Source organism: Solea solea, chromosome 21 (assembly GCF_958295425.1).
Source record: "Solea solea chromosome 21, fSolSol10.1, whole genome shotgun sequence".
NCBI classification, from domain to species: Eukaryota; Metazoa; Chordata; class Actinopteri; order Pleuronectiformes; family Soleidae; genus Solea; species Solea solea.
In genome coordinates this window covers 7,151,551-7,166,997 of record NC_081154.1, presented here as the reverse complement: position 1 = coordinate 7,166,997, position 15,447 = coordinate 7,151,551, and the positions used below count along the sequence as shown (strand labels likewise).

General features: G+C 40.4%; 3 protein-coding genes across 5 annotated transcripts; 1 reads left to right on the top strand and 2 right to left on the bottom strand.

The window, feature by feature from the left end:
• The first annotated feature begins 92 nt into the window (after positions 1-92).
• Positions 93-5,016, top strand: tfam (transcription factor A, mitochondrial). The gene is made up of 7 exons (XM_058621379.1): positions 93-370; positions 1,271-1,413; positions 1,605-1,675; positions 2,234-2,383; positions 2,598-2,693; positions 3,507-3,563; positions 3,658-5,016. Exons 1-7 carry the CDS (start codon positions 285-287, stop codon positions 3,922-3,924), a joined length of 870 nt encoding a protein of 289 aa, XP_058477362.1. The 5' UTR covers positions 93-284; the 3' UTR covers positions 3,925-5,016.
• A 440-nt stretch (positions 5,017-5,456) lies between these two features.
• Positions 5,457-9,933, bottom strand: zgc:171971 (uncharacterized protein LOC569690 homolog). Of its 3 annotated transcripts, none has more exons than XM_058621378.1 (8): positions 9,200-9,933; positions 8,708-8,754; positions 8,458-8,615; positions 8,211-8,338; positions 7,918-8,026; positions 7,344-7,600; positions 6,418-6,567; positions 5,457-6,250 (listed from the first exon to the last, which is right to left on the bottom strand). In XM_058621378.1, the coding sequence occupies exons 1-8, from the start codon at positions 9,437-9,439 to the stop codon at positions 6,107-6,109; spliced, it is 1,233 nt and encodes a 410-aa protein (XP_058477361.1). In that variant the 5' UTR covers positions 9,440-9,933; the 3' UTR covers positions 5,457-6,106. The 3 variants fall into 3 exon arrangements, with proteins under 3 accessions (XP_058477361.1, XP_058477360.1, XP_058477359.1); XM_058621377.1 differs by having other exon boundaries at positions 6,418-6,570; positions 8,708-8,751; XM_058621376.1 differs by having other exon boundaries at positions 6,418-6,570; positions 9,200-9,932.
• A 659-nt stretch (positions 9,934-10,592) lies between these two features.
• LOC131448626 (ectonucleotide pyrophosphatase/phosphodiesterase family member 7-like) lies at positions 10,593-14,551 on the bottom strand. The gene is made up of 5 exons (XM_058621235.1): positions 14,139-14,551; positions 13,421-13,566; positions 12,685-13,317; positions 12,177-12,420; positions 10,593-11,456 (listed from the first exon to the last, which is right to left on the bottom strand). The coding sequence occupies exons 1-5, from the start codon at positions 14,416-14,418 to the stop codon at positions 11,338-11,340; spliced, it is 1,422 nt and encodes a 473-aa protein (XP_058477218.1). The 5' UTR covers positions 14,419-14,551; the 3' UTR covers positions 10,593-11,337.
• Between the last annotated feature and the right edge of the window lie 896 nt (positions 14,552-15,447).

Sequence of the window (15,447 nt, the reverse complement as noted above, 5' to 3'; positions counted from 1 at the left end):
TCCAACCTTAACCAATCACCTTTCTTCTTACTGAGGAAGCCAAGAAGAACCAGCCAATCAGCATCAAGGCTTTGCAGCTGACCTTTTCCCACAATGCAGCAGGCGAAAGTGAGGGCGCCTTTTGCTGCTCGTGCATGTCAACAAGAAGGAGGAGGAAAGAACCCCAGCTTCAATGAACACAACTAATGCGTGAAAAAGAATCGCACGCTAGTTTGGTGGTGCTATAAGTCTCCTTCTTTTTTTATTGTTGCAGTTAACGGTTCTTGACGTTAATTCACACCGACATGGCCCCGTTCAGCTTGTTATCAGGAAGTATTAGCCTGTTAGCGAAGTCCTTCAGTGTCTTGTCCTGCACAGGCTCTCTGGCAAGGTAGGAACCCTAAAGTCGCTCTCCGTGTCTGCTACTGTAAGTTGAGGTAGCACCGCTAAGTCAGCTAGCTAGCTTTAGCTTGCGCCCTTGGTATTAGCCGTACGGTATTAGTATTTTAAATGTGAGCCAATGATGGTAAATAGAGACGTGAAGCTGCGTTAACTGCACGTGAATAACCGGTAAATTACAGCCATGTTTAGACGTGTTTGACACATTGCACGTTTTAGTTGCTTTGGAGGACCATGAGGGACTTCTATGGTGTGTATGGCTGTGCTTGTTTCCTCTTGAGGACCTTTTCTGGTATGAACACTAACCTTATCAGTGAGGCAGAACCTGAGGTCAGTTGAGGTCAGGAGTTAAATGTAAGTTGCTAGGTTAAATTAAAGCATGGACCCGTCATGGTTAAGGTCACTGATAAGGCTGTCAAAATAAAAGTCAATACAATGTCCTACAGTACAAAGAAAATACATAGCTCGGTAGTTTTTAGTCACCTGCAATTTAACACTATATATTATTGTCCAATAGAACTGCAACTAAGATTTTTTTTATTATTATTATTTAATTGATTGATAATTGATTAATCGTTGCAGCCCTATTGTCAATACTGTAATGACAGTAAGGACTTGCAGTTATACAAAAGAGTAGTAGTACTTCATATGAGCAGTAAAATTAAAAGTTACTCTTTACTGTGTGTTGTACTAAAACAATTTTAACATTTATCAATAGAATTACCACTTTGTTGTGTAGAATTTATGCCAAATCCATGCTTAGTTTAAAGTAGAATGTTTTGAAATTATCCTTTTTGTTGCACTTGAATGAGCAAAGTCATTTATCACATTTATGAATGGGTTTTCTTTAAAGAATGGGTAATATGTGCATTTTTACACATGCTTGCTTCAGGTGTACCAGAGTTCTCCCTGCTGCTTGCTTGGGACCAGTGAAATGCCTGACATCTCAGGCCAACGGCCCACCAAAGAGACCCCTGAATGGATACTTGAGATACGTTCAGCAACAGCAGCCTGCCGTGATTAGAAAAAACCCTGGTAAATATGCAACCCCAGATACTTGTAGCTGTCTGCACTGATATTGCAATTTCAGCTTGTAATACTTTCACCAATATGACAGGTGTATGTTAATATTGCATTGCAGTTTCACATCTACATCTCGTAGATAGATCAATTTTCCTCTATTTTGTCTCCGTGAATTCAAGTATTTCTGCAATTTTTTCCTCTAGAATTGAAGTCTGTCGATATCATCAGGGAGATTGCACAGCAGTGGAGAATGATGAGTCCTGAACAGAAACAGGTACTTTCAGCCTTTACCTGTTGGGTAGGGTAACGGTGCCCTTTAGAGATGTCTTGATCACTTGTTTTGGCCCCCAATCTGGATCTGATAATTTTGTATTGCTATTTGATACTGAGTCCTGATCCTATACTTCTAGATACTATACTGTCTAGATAACACAGCTGCATAGTCCATAATTTAGAAACGGGAAGTATGATATAAATGTCACTATGAGCCTGCTTTATATTAAGTCCTGCTACAATCTACAGCTGTGTTACATGACAGACCTGCTCATTTAAGTAGCCAAAAGCCAGCACATGTGCAACAGCTGCAGTTAAAGTTCAGGCAGAGGGGATTGATGTGATTGTCTTTCTCTTATCAGTTAAGAAATGCCCAGATCAACTCTGATACAATAATAAAGATAGGGATTGGGACATTCCTAGTGTCCAGTATGCTTTTTGGATTATCCCAGCTCTATTGTATTCCTGCCTTATGTACATCTCTTTGGTACTGAATAAGAGTAAATCACTCCACCAATGGCGGTGAAGACATCCATTTTGTTTTCTCTTCCACCTGTAGCCGTTTGAGGTGGAGTCTCAACGGGCCAGGGAGCAGTTCAAGGTGGAACTTCAGCGCTACCAGGCCCAGCTGTCGCCAGAACAGATCTTACAACAGTCCATGGAGAAGAGAATGAGGTTGGCCAAGAGGAAGGCCATGCGCAAGAAAAGGGTAAAATAAATAGTAAATGGGCAACAATTAAAAGCCAACCGGTTTCGTTAAGTTTCTCTCTGTAACATGTCTTGATATGTAACTTATTTAAGTGTATGGCCTTGTTGACGGTGTCTAGTCCTGTTAAAGACCTAGTCAGGGATTTGAGTTCTCAACCTTGTTTACATCAACAGTGATGGACAATAAATATTGCTCCTCCCTGTTTGTGATGCAGGAATTAACCAGCCTGGGGAAGCCCAAACGTCCTCGCTCTGCGTTCAACATCTTCATGTCAGAGCACTTTGAGGAGGCCAGAGGAACCACCACACAGGTCAGTAAATCCAGATGTTTAAAAATTCTCCGTCACTACAATGGAAAAACAATGAGAGGAGAAAAACAGCTGCACGTGATTTTTAATCTAATCATCTTGAGGCTTTAAACTGATGCTGCTCTCAGTGTTGCCAACGAAGGGCCTATGCGACTGCAAGGCTCTGTGCTACTCGAACAGCTATTGACTCTTAATCTATGTTTATTCTCTCATCTTCGGTAACACAGCGGAGATGCTTGTGTTACCTCCACCAGTTCCACCGGTTATGTTCGTATTTGCACATGTATGTAACGGGTGAAATATTAGGATGACTACAATACAAAGTCAAGTCTTGCAAAAAAGTGTCCGTTTCGTTGAAAAGATTGAAAATACAAACAGACAATACAAAAGCTGTTCAAAATCACCCTCTTCTTTTAAAATGCTATTGATCTGGGGTATTTAAATAGATTTAAAGCCTTCTTACTACTTGCTGTATAATAATGTATGGAATGGTCTGCAGAAGACTGGTCGAGTAAAAGTGTGTCACACAAGTGATCATAGATCAAAAACACTCATAACTGAGATAAAACATGAAAATTAGACTAGGCTTGTATGATACAAGCAAAAACACCCTGTCATCTTCTTACCAGATTGTGTGTATGCAGTCTTTAATAGTTTATTATATATGATCATATTGTGTGATTATTTATGAACATTATTTACCATAATTTACCTCTTGTGGTTTTTGGCTACCTACGATACATGAATGCAAATAATACAATTTACGTGGCGTTGCGCAACAGTCATTTCGTAAAGTTGCTACCAATGTTCATTCAGGCAAAGATGAAGTCACTGATGGAGGACTGGAGGAGTCTGTTCAGCAACAACAAACAGGTTAGCCACACAGCCATGACACACTAATTACTCCCTTAATCCTCTTTGTTTTGAGGCCTTCATGCGGATATTCTGTGTATGTTCCATATCGCAGGTGTATAATCAGCTGGCCGAGGATGACAAAATTCGCTATAAGAATGAAATGAAATCATGGGAAGACCATATGGTGGAGATTGGACGAGAAGACCTCATCCGAGAGCAGACCCTGGTAAACAAGAGGAGAGCTGCTCAAACTCTAGCCAAGAAAAGAAAAACAAAAGCCAAAGCAAAGAAGGCCACGTCCAAAGGAAAGGCAAAAACAACCAAGAAGACAACAAAAAGTAGCCCAGCTAAAACTGTCAGAACTACCAAGAAGACTTAAGATCGTGTTTACCTCCTGAATGTACAGGACAAAAGTGTTCATGACAACTGAAGACAGGAAGGAGGTCTGATGATCCAGGGCTGTGTTCTGCCTGATTTTCCCCCTCGAACTAGAAAGTCACACATTTACCAGTTGTCGTTATGTTCAACAGGGCAAACATTTCACAGTATGCAGATACATATAATGTGATTACACATAATCAATGTCATCAACGGAAGCTTATTCTTATCATTCTACAAAAAAGCATCTACTGTTGACTTTAAAAATAAATGTTTTATGAAAGCAGAGACATGAGTTTGCCATTAAGTTGAATATAGGAGGCCCTGATAAAGTTTCTATTGCTCTGATTGTAAGCTTACCTGAAAGAAATATAAAGGTTACTCTTGCCATCCCACTTCCTACCTGATTCTGGTTTGTCTTACAGAAAATTTAAGGGAAAATATTGTGTTTTCATGTTAACAAGTCTTAAAAGTCTTGTCCAATACTTTTTTGCGTCCCTGTCTGTCCATTTGTTGACCCTAAAGAAGGAAATATTCAAAACAACAATCGCATTAACACTGTCATCAAGTGCCCCACAGTGCACTTACCTTGTACTCCGTTCAGTAGCATGTATTTAAAAGACCAGACCCTCAGTTATTGGTGAAGAATAAGCTTGTCGCAACTTCAAACTGTGAAATCCTGTTGTTAAAAGCATACCTAATATCAACAACTGACGTTTTGTTTTGTTTTTCTTCAAACACGAAAGTTCCAAGTAATGCATTTTCTTTACAGGCTTTGTAGGAGATGTTTTTGTACTCTTAGCAACTGAAAAAAAACCTTGTTATATATAGTAAAATAAAATTAGCTATTTTCCACAGCATTTTCATTCAAGTAATAATGTTGTCTGGACAAAAGGGGTCGTTACTTCGTACTGTATGAAATCATGAGCAGCTCCGTTAAGACTGATCCTGAGAACCACAATGTTCCTGGCTTTTGCTACTAAGACACAGCTGTGGCATATTCATAGTTTGTTTGTCCTGCTTCTAGTGCTACTGTATTCTGACTGTATTATTGGTTTGTATTAAGTATCTACTGAATAAACCTTTACAGACATTTTGCTACATTTTTAATTGGATTTAACTTTTCTGTCCTGTGAAACATTGCTTATTGAAAGCTTGACTGTAATTCCTGGAGACACTGCAGTGGGATTGTTGCTTTCTGGAACATCTGATGTCAAACTATGTTGCTTGCTGCTTACATGAAGCATAGGAATATGAATCGATAGGGGAGGTACGAGCTATATAAATAATACCAATACTTTTAGTTTTATTAAAATCACTTAGCGCTATAACGGCAGTAATAATTTTGAAATAGTATTTTCACAGTAAGAGTGTATATGAAGCTGTATATTTGGGCTACTTGATAAGAAATTGGACATTCACTCCTGTTAAAAAGTAATTTTTCTTTTGCTCAATGCACAAACTGTCAGATTTTTTTGTTTTTTATTTTGAAATACCTTAAACTGAACTCAATAAAATGGGGCTCAATAATGATAACATTTATTTAACATTTATTATTTTTAAAATCAAAACAAAACATCCTTTACATGTAACAAACCATAAAAGGTACAGAAGTAAAACGAAGGCAGAAAAGCAGTTAAACATGTAAATATCTACAGTGCACAGGCCATATAACAATGCTACCAGTATAGAAGACATACAAAAATTCCCGTTGGACAGTAAAAAGACGACATGAGAGCTGCACATAATCTAGCAATAGAACACTAGAGCTGTGGGAAATAGTCAGGTTTGCTGGTCAGATTCTTGTAAATGGGGAGAAGATTCTGACGCTGACTTCTTCCAGGCAAACGTTGTCAACCACATACTCTGGTGTCGTTGGAGTGAAGGTCTGCTGGTGTTGAGTCACTGTGAAGCTCACAGTCATGTAAGCTGCTGTGCTGGTGTGTGGTCTCCTCTTTGTGAATCAGTGCATGTGAGTTGGAAACTTAATACTATATAAAACAGCTTTGCTATGCTCAAAATACAAGATAACGACACTAGTCAGTGAAGTAGCTGCCCTAAAAAAGGGGGAATTGGGGAATTTCGTCAATTTCTTTCTGTTTGAGCGTCATATTCCTTAATTTATTCCTCAGTGTGTAGCTTTCAGATCCATTTATTCTCTATGCGGGATATTTTAGTTTGATTTATTTCAGTTCTTTTTGCTGCTGCGCTGACGTCTGTTTCAGTAAAGTCTCAAAGTTTGGAGAAAGGACCAATTTGTGGTGGACATTTCCCAGCACCATCATGTCTCCGGTCTTTCCGTCAGACTGACGCACGGACACCAGCTGCTGCAGAGGGGCAACAAGAGGACATTGTTCCAGACAAACACGTTTAAATAATAATGTTTTGAATTCGATTCATTGGTAGAAGATGGATGGATGGATGGATGATATATTCAGGTTTAAATGGAGAAATTGAATGTTGTACTTTTAGTGGAAACTCATCTCTTTCCTACCTGTAGAAAGGAGAATGCAGCTCCCTCAGACACGTCCATAACGATATCGCCCAGTTTCAGCTCCACCTTTCCTGACTTCCTGATCTGCAGTTTACCGAGAAATCCTTCTGGCAACTGTGACAGCACAGGACAACCCTCCTTGGTCACAGGCTGCTAATAAGAGGGAAGAGAACCCACGAGCCTGTCAGTAACTGGCTGATACGAGCATTTTCAGACTGAAAAGGCCAGCCGCTGATGTGGCTGACAGCGTCAAGCAGCACAATTAATTTTCCCCTGTCCTCTGTTGCATTAGGATGTCAGCAGAAATGTCAGACATGAAATGTTTCGAAATGTGAGGAGGGGGATAACCAGAATTATTTGGAGGGAGTGATAGGAGAGGAGAGTGGGTTAATGCAGAGAAAATTCTCAGGACTAACACAAAGTTCAGTGGAAAATGCTTCCCAAGAGGGTCAGTCATGAGTCAAATGGGAATTGATGGGCGCCAATGAATGCACTATTTAATATATACACTTAAATCTCAGATAGAGAAAATTATTTTTGCATAATTGAAGAATAATTCCATACTAACGTTTTAACTGTTGTACTAGCTGTTTTCCAAGACGTTGACTTTGTGTAGTTTTATACTGGCACGCCTACAGTAAAGTATGTGTGACTGGCGAAACATTTTCAAAACAATGAAAATCACAAAAAAGTGCAGATTCTACTACTAAAAAAAAAGTATCCACATTTTTTCAAGATTTTCACACAAAATTCTTGTGACTTCTTAAGACTTTAAAGACCTGCACAAGCACCATGTAGTATTGCTTGACAAAGCTTTCACGTGAAGGAGGCCACATACAAATAATGAGACATCATTTCTCTTTACGAAGACCAAACAGAGGAAGAAGAATAATCACCAAAAGTTACGCACTGCAGCTTTAACTCACTTGCGCTTGTAGATGTGCAGGTCTCTTGTCTTCGGGTTTGCCCTCCTTCTTGGCTCCTTTCTCTGTCGCAGGTCTTAGAGGGGGGGCCATTTTCTGTTCAGACAGCCGACCTGGGATACAGTCAGGCAGCTGCATGAAGAAGAGCTCGTCCCTGCCCGACAGGCTGAGGTCCTGCAGGAGGTCTACCAGGGGTGGCTGCTCCGGTTTGGGCAGCTCCGTCCTGCTGCGGCCGTCTCCTCCCCGACGGTCCACTGCACCTGCCAACGGGGCGACGACAAACACTTCAGCACCAGAATGGACTGCAGGAGATCGCTCACTAATCACACGCAGACATGGAGTTTGCAGTTAATGTGGAGGCCGAAAAAGTTGATTTATCGTGGCGGTTCAGAACTACAGTGCCCATGTCAACAGATAAACATAATACTGGTTCTTTATCTCAGCGTCAGATGCTGTGTTTTGATTTTCTGCTCACCACAGGAGTGTTTGTGTGAGTCGCCGTGTTCCTAATGATTGGGTCTAAAAACGTGAGTAGACAGTGAGTAGCCGTAATCGTAGTATAAAGTGGTTTGCTCACACGTCGTGCTCGACAGAGTTTGGCTCTTAATGAAGCTGCTGGACTGACTCAGAGGCAGTTGGATGGGTTTCAGCTTGGCGTCGTTCCTCAGATTCGGGTCATCTAGGAACTGCGGAGGGTGCAACACATCGTATTAGTTACGGGCAGATTAGTGATTTGTAGTTATGGTTCTTGTAATTACTGATAATGCGGCTAAAAAGGCAGCTCGCAGGATTTTATTTTCTGACTGTAGATGCCTGATATATGCATATAGAATTTTATAGACTCGGTAGCAGCGAGCAGGAAGTACTCACATCATCTCTTTGTAGTTTGCTGAGTAACTCATCCTCCTCGTCCTCTGAATGTTTCTTCTCTTTGTTGACCAGTTTACACACAGGAGAGGTGGTGGAGTCGTGCAGGTCTGTAGTGGCGCCACGCCAGCCTGAACGGAGGGGAGGGGTTGATAGTGAGAGATTGAAGTGCACTGACTGCATCAGTAACTGAATCTTTGTGGTACCCTGGGTTCCCTTAAAAATGAAATATTAAAGAGAATGGAAGCACCTGTTTTACATATGTCAGCGGGACCTTGTTCAAAGATGGAGTGAGACTGGATAGTCTGTGGCCTCTCTCTCCTCTTCCCTCTGTTACCTTCTCTTACTCCTCTTCGTTCATCCCTCCTTTTCTCCTTTTTTGGAGCTACAGTTATCCTTTCCTTTAACCTGGGGTTAGACCCAAAGGTTATATTAGCTTGAAATATGACAAACAAAGTACAAAGTGAGGGGCTGAAATGATCGTACTGATGAACACTTACTCGTCTTTACTTTTCCTCACAGCGTGGACATTTGGTTCAAAGGCCTTCTTTGGAAAAAAAAGACAGAGAAGAAATAAAAATATAAACAAATTCAGATATAACCTTCGATACTTGGCTATTCATTCTTTTTAGCAGTCTTGTATAAAGCACCTTAAAGGGATACTTGAGTATCTTACCAGAAAATTATTTTGGTAGAAGTTGAAGTAAATTTTTATAATATTAATAGTAAAAGTCTTGAAGTATATGACATTTACTGTAAAGTAAAAGTATTATAAAAAAAAAAGTGAGGACTAAGGATTGAGCAATGGTAGCTCAGTGGTGAGGCGAGTGGATTGAATTCCTGACAAAGATAGTTAGAGGAACTGTAGTGGAGTTAAAGTTGCTAGAAATACAAATAATACAAAATAATGTTGTACTTGTACTGTAATGTGCACTTTGTTACATTGCAACACTGCTCTTTAGCCCCTCACTTGATGTTGAAGTATCCATTACCTTTGGTTTTTTGAAAGTTCCTCCCAGTGTCAAGTCCCTGGTTCTCAGGGAGGTCAGTCTTCCAGGCGGATGTGGGGAGGACACACTCCTGACTGTGGCCGGAAGTCCTCTGCCCCCGGGGAAACTCAGTCCGGCCCTGCTGCTGAGGCCGGAGGCGCCAGAACTTGAAGCATCACCCGAGTCAGACATTTTGCCGTATACCGTTGTTGTAACAGAGGGGGAAGTAGTTTCCCACAACATAAGATAATCAATAACGTTACAGTTTGCGCCACACTACGCGCTTTCACTTCACTTAGTTAATTGTATTCCTTCCGCTTCTATTGTTATGCTGCACAAACTCATTTAAAAGCACAGCGAGAACAGGCACTCCCTCTAATTAGCGCGTAATCCTCCATTTTGTTCACAGGCTGCGTCCCAATGCAAAAGCGTCCGCTCATGTAAAATAAAAACATTTCCTTGTTTTCATAACAGAACACCGTTACCGGTAGACTCGGCCCTGCTGCAGCGCATCGCGTCCAGGCGGTGCCAGCTATTCAAAAATAAATAAAAACCCTCGGTGCTGATTAAAAACGTTAAATAGATGAAACCAGAGCTTGTTTAACAAGTCCGCTGTGTTTCGCCGTGTCCTCCAGATCCGGTTAAAATGATTCAAATCCTTTCCGCACTGCTCTCGAGGATGTTTCGACTACGCTGCCATTGTTGTTGTTGTTGTTGCTGAGCTGTACTTCACGAGAGCGACCACAAGAGGGCGATGTTTGTCAGGAGTGTGAGAATGTGTCCCTTTATAACTGTAAACAAAAGGACTATAAACAACATAACCTGTTAATATACATTAAAAGACTGTATCAATTGTACACAAAATACAATATTTGTTATAATATTTATATATAGCGTTTATACAATGTAATAAAAAGCATAGGTAATTATCATATTTTTTGTTTTATGTTTGTGTAATGGTTAATACACCAGTATGTAGAAGCTCTTTAACCAAAATGATATTTTTAATGTTAACATATAATGATTATTGTTATTCATGAATTTTCAAATTGACTTTTTTTACAAAAAACAGAACAAAATAGTAAAACACATTATTATTTCTTGATTAAGATGTCAAATTATAGATATTTACTTGCATTACTGAACAGAAAAAAATGCATATTTTATGGTTGAATGTTGTGCTTTCATGATTAATGTCTGACTTCTCAGAGAAGGAGGCCAGTGAGCCGACTCAAATTTGGGTATAAAAAGGTGAATTCAGTTTGTTATTCGCCAAATAAATAACAGTTCAATAAACAATGGTTATAGTTCTAAACACGTTTTTGAAAGATTTCTCAAATATTTATGTTTTCTCCTTTTTATGACAAGAAAACTTTTAAAAGATCGATATTTTGGGGTGAAAAATAATATAATAAGATCGCAGATGATGAATGAATGAAGGAATAATATGAGGAAAGCTGCAGCTCCCCATAGGCACAGATGAGTTAGACAGGAGTCACCCACGTGAAATATTGATGTCTTTCTTCATTTATGATTAACACGATAAGAGAAATTCACTGAGATTAAGATACCGTAAATGGTTTTAATCCTTATATGCGATAATATAATTTATTGTCCCATCAAGTCTTGCGATAACACCTTATATATTTCGTCACAGTGTCAAACTTTGCAAATGTTTGTAATCACATGAGAAATTCTTACTGGACTGCATTTGAAATTAAATACACAATATATCCGCTTAGAGCGAAGCAAAGAAACAGACAAATGTGTTTGAAATGTTACAGTAGCGTGCATTATCAGCGCTAGAAAACAACACATAAACTGTTTAATTCACAGTTTTAACACAGTTCACTGCCACTTTAAACTGACACTAAATCCCCAAGTACATTTCATGTATCACAACATTTATTCATTTACTTTATTCATCTGTTCAGGTCACACTGACAAGGCCTGTCTTTAATTGTGCAGAAACTGAATATATAACAATTTGAAGGGGTGGTGAAGCATCAGCTCTTCAAAATTAACATCCTGAACATCTATACATGACAGTTGTAATGATTTATACACAAACCATAATAAAAAACACTATGCTATTACTCTTTTTGTTTCTTTATCTTTCATTTGATTGGAGATCTATTTCTTTATGCTCTTCTCTTTTTCCACACGTTGTAAGAAGTGGCGACGAAGAACACAAGTGCGAGAAACCCAACTGTTACTGCCAAGCCAGTCACCACCTGCATGTGAGTATTGTTCTCTGCGACTGCAGACAGAAAACATGCATTGAAAAAGACATTAACAGGAAATGAACAGACTGAAACAATAATAACTCAAGACAAAAAATGCAAATTTTCTCTCCAAAAACGACAAAAACATCCAGGAAACAACACTAAGATATCGCATACTGATAAAACACATTTACGGTGCAATATAACCCAGTACTGAAGTCATCTAATCACTTATCTCTTATCTTCCCTGTGAGATATACTGTGGGTCACAATGGAGCAAAATCCTATGTAAGTTTATTCACCTTCGAAAACGAGATACAATCTTTATGACAAAAAGTCACACACGTGTAAAGGTTGGATATTAGAGTCCTTCCTGTTCCCCCTAAAATAGCCATTTACCTGTCACCATAGCAGGCACACATGTTGGTGTAAGTGCAAGAACTGTTGCAAGCCGGAAATTAGAATAAGTTTGGACATAGATTATAAAAATCCTATTAAATGATTCTTCTCTATTCTTATTGGAGCTGCATTGGTTTTAAACATCATAATGAGTTTCCAGGTGTTTACGAGAACTTTCGTAGCCATTTTTGTTGTTGGAAAGTCGGAAACAATGAAGCTCCCGCTAGTGTCAAGAACTCCCAACACGTACTCTATTAATCAGTCAGAGAATTTTGCACTGTGGGTAAAGTAGACGCCAGGTGAAAATGCTCTTATTCAAGGATTTCAAACAACTTCAGCAGCTCATCCTCACTCACCTCTGTCTCCTTCTGGGAGTTTCTCTGAGGCCAGCATGCCTTTGACGTTGCCAAAGTGTCCGTCGTTGACCTCTGGGTTTATTCCCAGCAGATGGCACATCAGTGGGTACACGTCGGTCATGTCGAAGGGATCGACCAGCAGGTTTTTGTGGAAGTCGGGCCCCACTGCCCTGAAGAAGGCTTTCATTTCCATGGCTTCGTTATCGAAACCGTGGTCGCCCTTGTTATAGTTTAAAGGTAAAAACTGTAGACACAGACACAGAAACGAGACGTCTCGTGAGTATTGTACCACATTCAAACCCAAGATGTTTGGGTTAAGTGGCAACATGATGATTGATCACTCAAAAAATACTACTACTGCGACGGCTACTGCTCTGTTCTTGTAACCAGGTGTTTAAATGTCATGAACTTACACATTACTACATCAATTATAATTCAGGAGTTGCTTAAAAAGTCATTTAATCAACTACCAGAATGGAGAAAGTGACAGAACGGCAGTGACTCTCACCCCATTGACAATATACCCAGTGTCCGCGATGAGGATGAGGGGCAGGAGTCGGGGATGTTTACTGTAGTGCAGTCTCTCTGGCATCTCCTCCTTCTTGTACACATGCAGATGTGGGTGGCTTCCCTTCAGAGCTTGGTACACCTTCTCCAGCTTCCCCTCTTTAGGAAGCAGCATGCCAACAGAGCCGTAATCCAGCAGCTGGAACTGGATATCCCTAAAGCTGAAGTTGGGAATCTTTGACAGGATAATCTGGTTGGCTTGTTCACCCCGGAAAATTGTGCTCATGCCGTGGTCAGTGGTGATGATCACGTTGAGCCGCTCGGTGAGGCCCTGCTCTTGGATCTTGTCCCTCATGTAGCCTATGGTGCGGTCCACTTGCTTGACCATTTCCCGCACCTCTGGCGAATCCGGTCCGTGCTTGTGTCCGGCGAGGTCCGGCTCCCCAAAGTACAGAGAGACAAAGTCCAGGTCCTGTTGATTGAACCACTCGCCAATCACCTTGTCCACGTTCATCCTCCAGTCGGCCTCATCGGAGTAATCATAGACGGGAGACTCCACTTGTCTCACCATCACTGTCTCTCCTCTGTAGGTGGCTGCAGTGCCGGGGAAATGCAGAGACCCCGTTTTTAGCCCCTGGATGAGGATGAGATACATGGTCAACTCTGCACCACTCGTGACTCCACATTGAGGTTTGAGGTATAGACACGTGGGAAACAAACAGACGGATGTAATGGACCTGTCTCTGCGCTGTTATCCAGATGGGTAAGCTGCCGTTGTCCCAGTAGGAATCGACAAACTGCGTCTGGTAGTACTGCTTCCTCTCTTGCGTGGTGGTGTTAAACCACATGTTGTGGATCACGCCGTGATTCTCAATGTGACGCCCTGATGAGCACAAATGACCAAACTTCAGACCCTTTAATGACAAGTCAAAAGTTAATGTATATACATGCATGTCCAATTTTGTCCTGTTGGTGGCACTAGAGCTCTCGAGCTTGCGTTGCTTACACAGTATCACCACTTGAACCCAAGTAACGGGTGGTCTGCTGTTAAATTATTACAATATTGGGGAATTATTACATTATCAGGACCTGCGAAATGAAGGCTAACCTGATAATGTTATTACCTCCCGTTAATCTAATACTTTATTAAAAAAAAGTGTAAAAGGTGTATTACATTATTGGAAAATGCACTTTATTACATTATCGGGAAGTTATTACATTATCAGGTTTTATTACATTTTCAATGGATTCAAGTGCAAATCTTTATTACATTATCGGGGATTTATTACATTATCAGGTTCTACAGACCCTCTACAGAAAGTGTATATAATAGGAAATAGCACCGAGATCACACAAGACATTCTGATAAGGCCTGCCAGATATATCCATGCTTTAATCTGGATTATATATGAATACATTCTCTACATAAATGGTGATTTTTTAAATTTTTTTTACCTGTCAGCATCGTGAAATGAGACGGGCTGGTAATGGTGATGAAGGATGGAGTAACATAGGTTGCTTTCACCCCGTCCTCTGCCATCTTATCCAGATAAGGGGTGTCAGTGTTGCGGTCATAGTCCCAGCGGAAGCCATCGAAGGAGATGAGCAGCAGCTTGTTTCTCGTGGACGTGGGGGGAACAGACTTCAGGTGAAGACTGGAGTCCCTCGGTGGGGCAGCGGCACAGGGAGAATAATAGGCGTTTAGGCCGAGGACAGCGAGGCAGACCAGCAGCATGACTGTGGCTTCACAGCTTTGTGGGAAAGTGGAAATCCGCTGAATTCAGAACTGTCTCTTCCAGGTTCGTCTGAGCGTCTGAACACAACAGTTCTCAGATCTAAATGTCGCTAAAATGAGTGACAACCAGTCGCAAATGATGTTTTATCTACCAACACTTATCAACACTTAAATGAACAGGTTTATGCTTTTATTAGAGTAATTGGTAGAGAGCGAGAAAAGACTGTGCCCTTTGAACCTCACAGCCTCACAACCTGATAACCTCTACTCTGTACTCTACTCTCAAAGTACTGCATTTTCAAACTGATGTCAAATCAAACCCTGAAAGATGCAGATTACTGTAGAACAGGGGTCTCAAACTCATGCGGCCTGTCACTTAATAAAAGTTTTTTATTAATAGATTCATTCTGCATCATAAATACATGTTTTCTTGTAAACTATGTATCGTTCCATATCAAAGCAAACCCTTTTATTATGAAATTATGTGTAATATCATCATTAATATTATTATTTTTATTGTTTTTTTTCAGGTCATTTGGCTTAAAAACCAACATTTAATGTTATGCTAAAGTGATTATACACCTGATCAAGCGTTCTTATGTGGAGTATGCTCAATTTCTGCTGCTAAACCCTCTTAAATATCACACACTGGACCTTTAAACCTATAATATAGCACACAAAAGTCATGTAAACACAAGATAATCAACACAACAGAGGGTGAGTTACAATAATGTGTGTCTGGATATCATGTGGATATATCAGCGGCCACGCACAGACTTGTCTCTCACATTTTGAAGTTGGAGTTGAACTGCTTCACTCGTAAACCCTCGATGCGTAAGCCGATAAAGAAGAATGAGATAATGGCAGTGAGGGAGAGAGATAGTGGAGAGAGTGCTGCATCCTTTCTTGTGATGTGCTTGGGAAGTGGAGGGGTGAGCGGCGGAGTTTGTTATACACTCAGTAATTCTCACAAATCCTGAGCCTTTAAAAAGAAACACTGTATGTCAGCAAAGCTGTGGACGGCGCAGT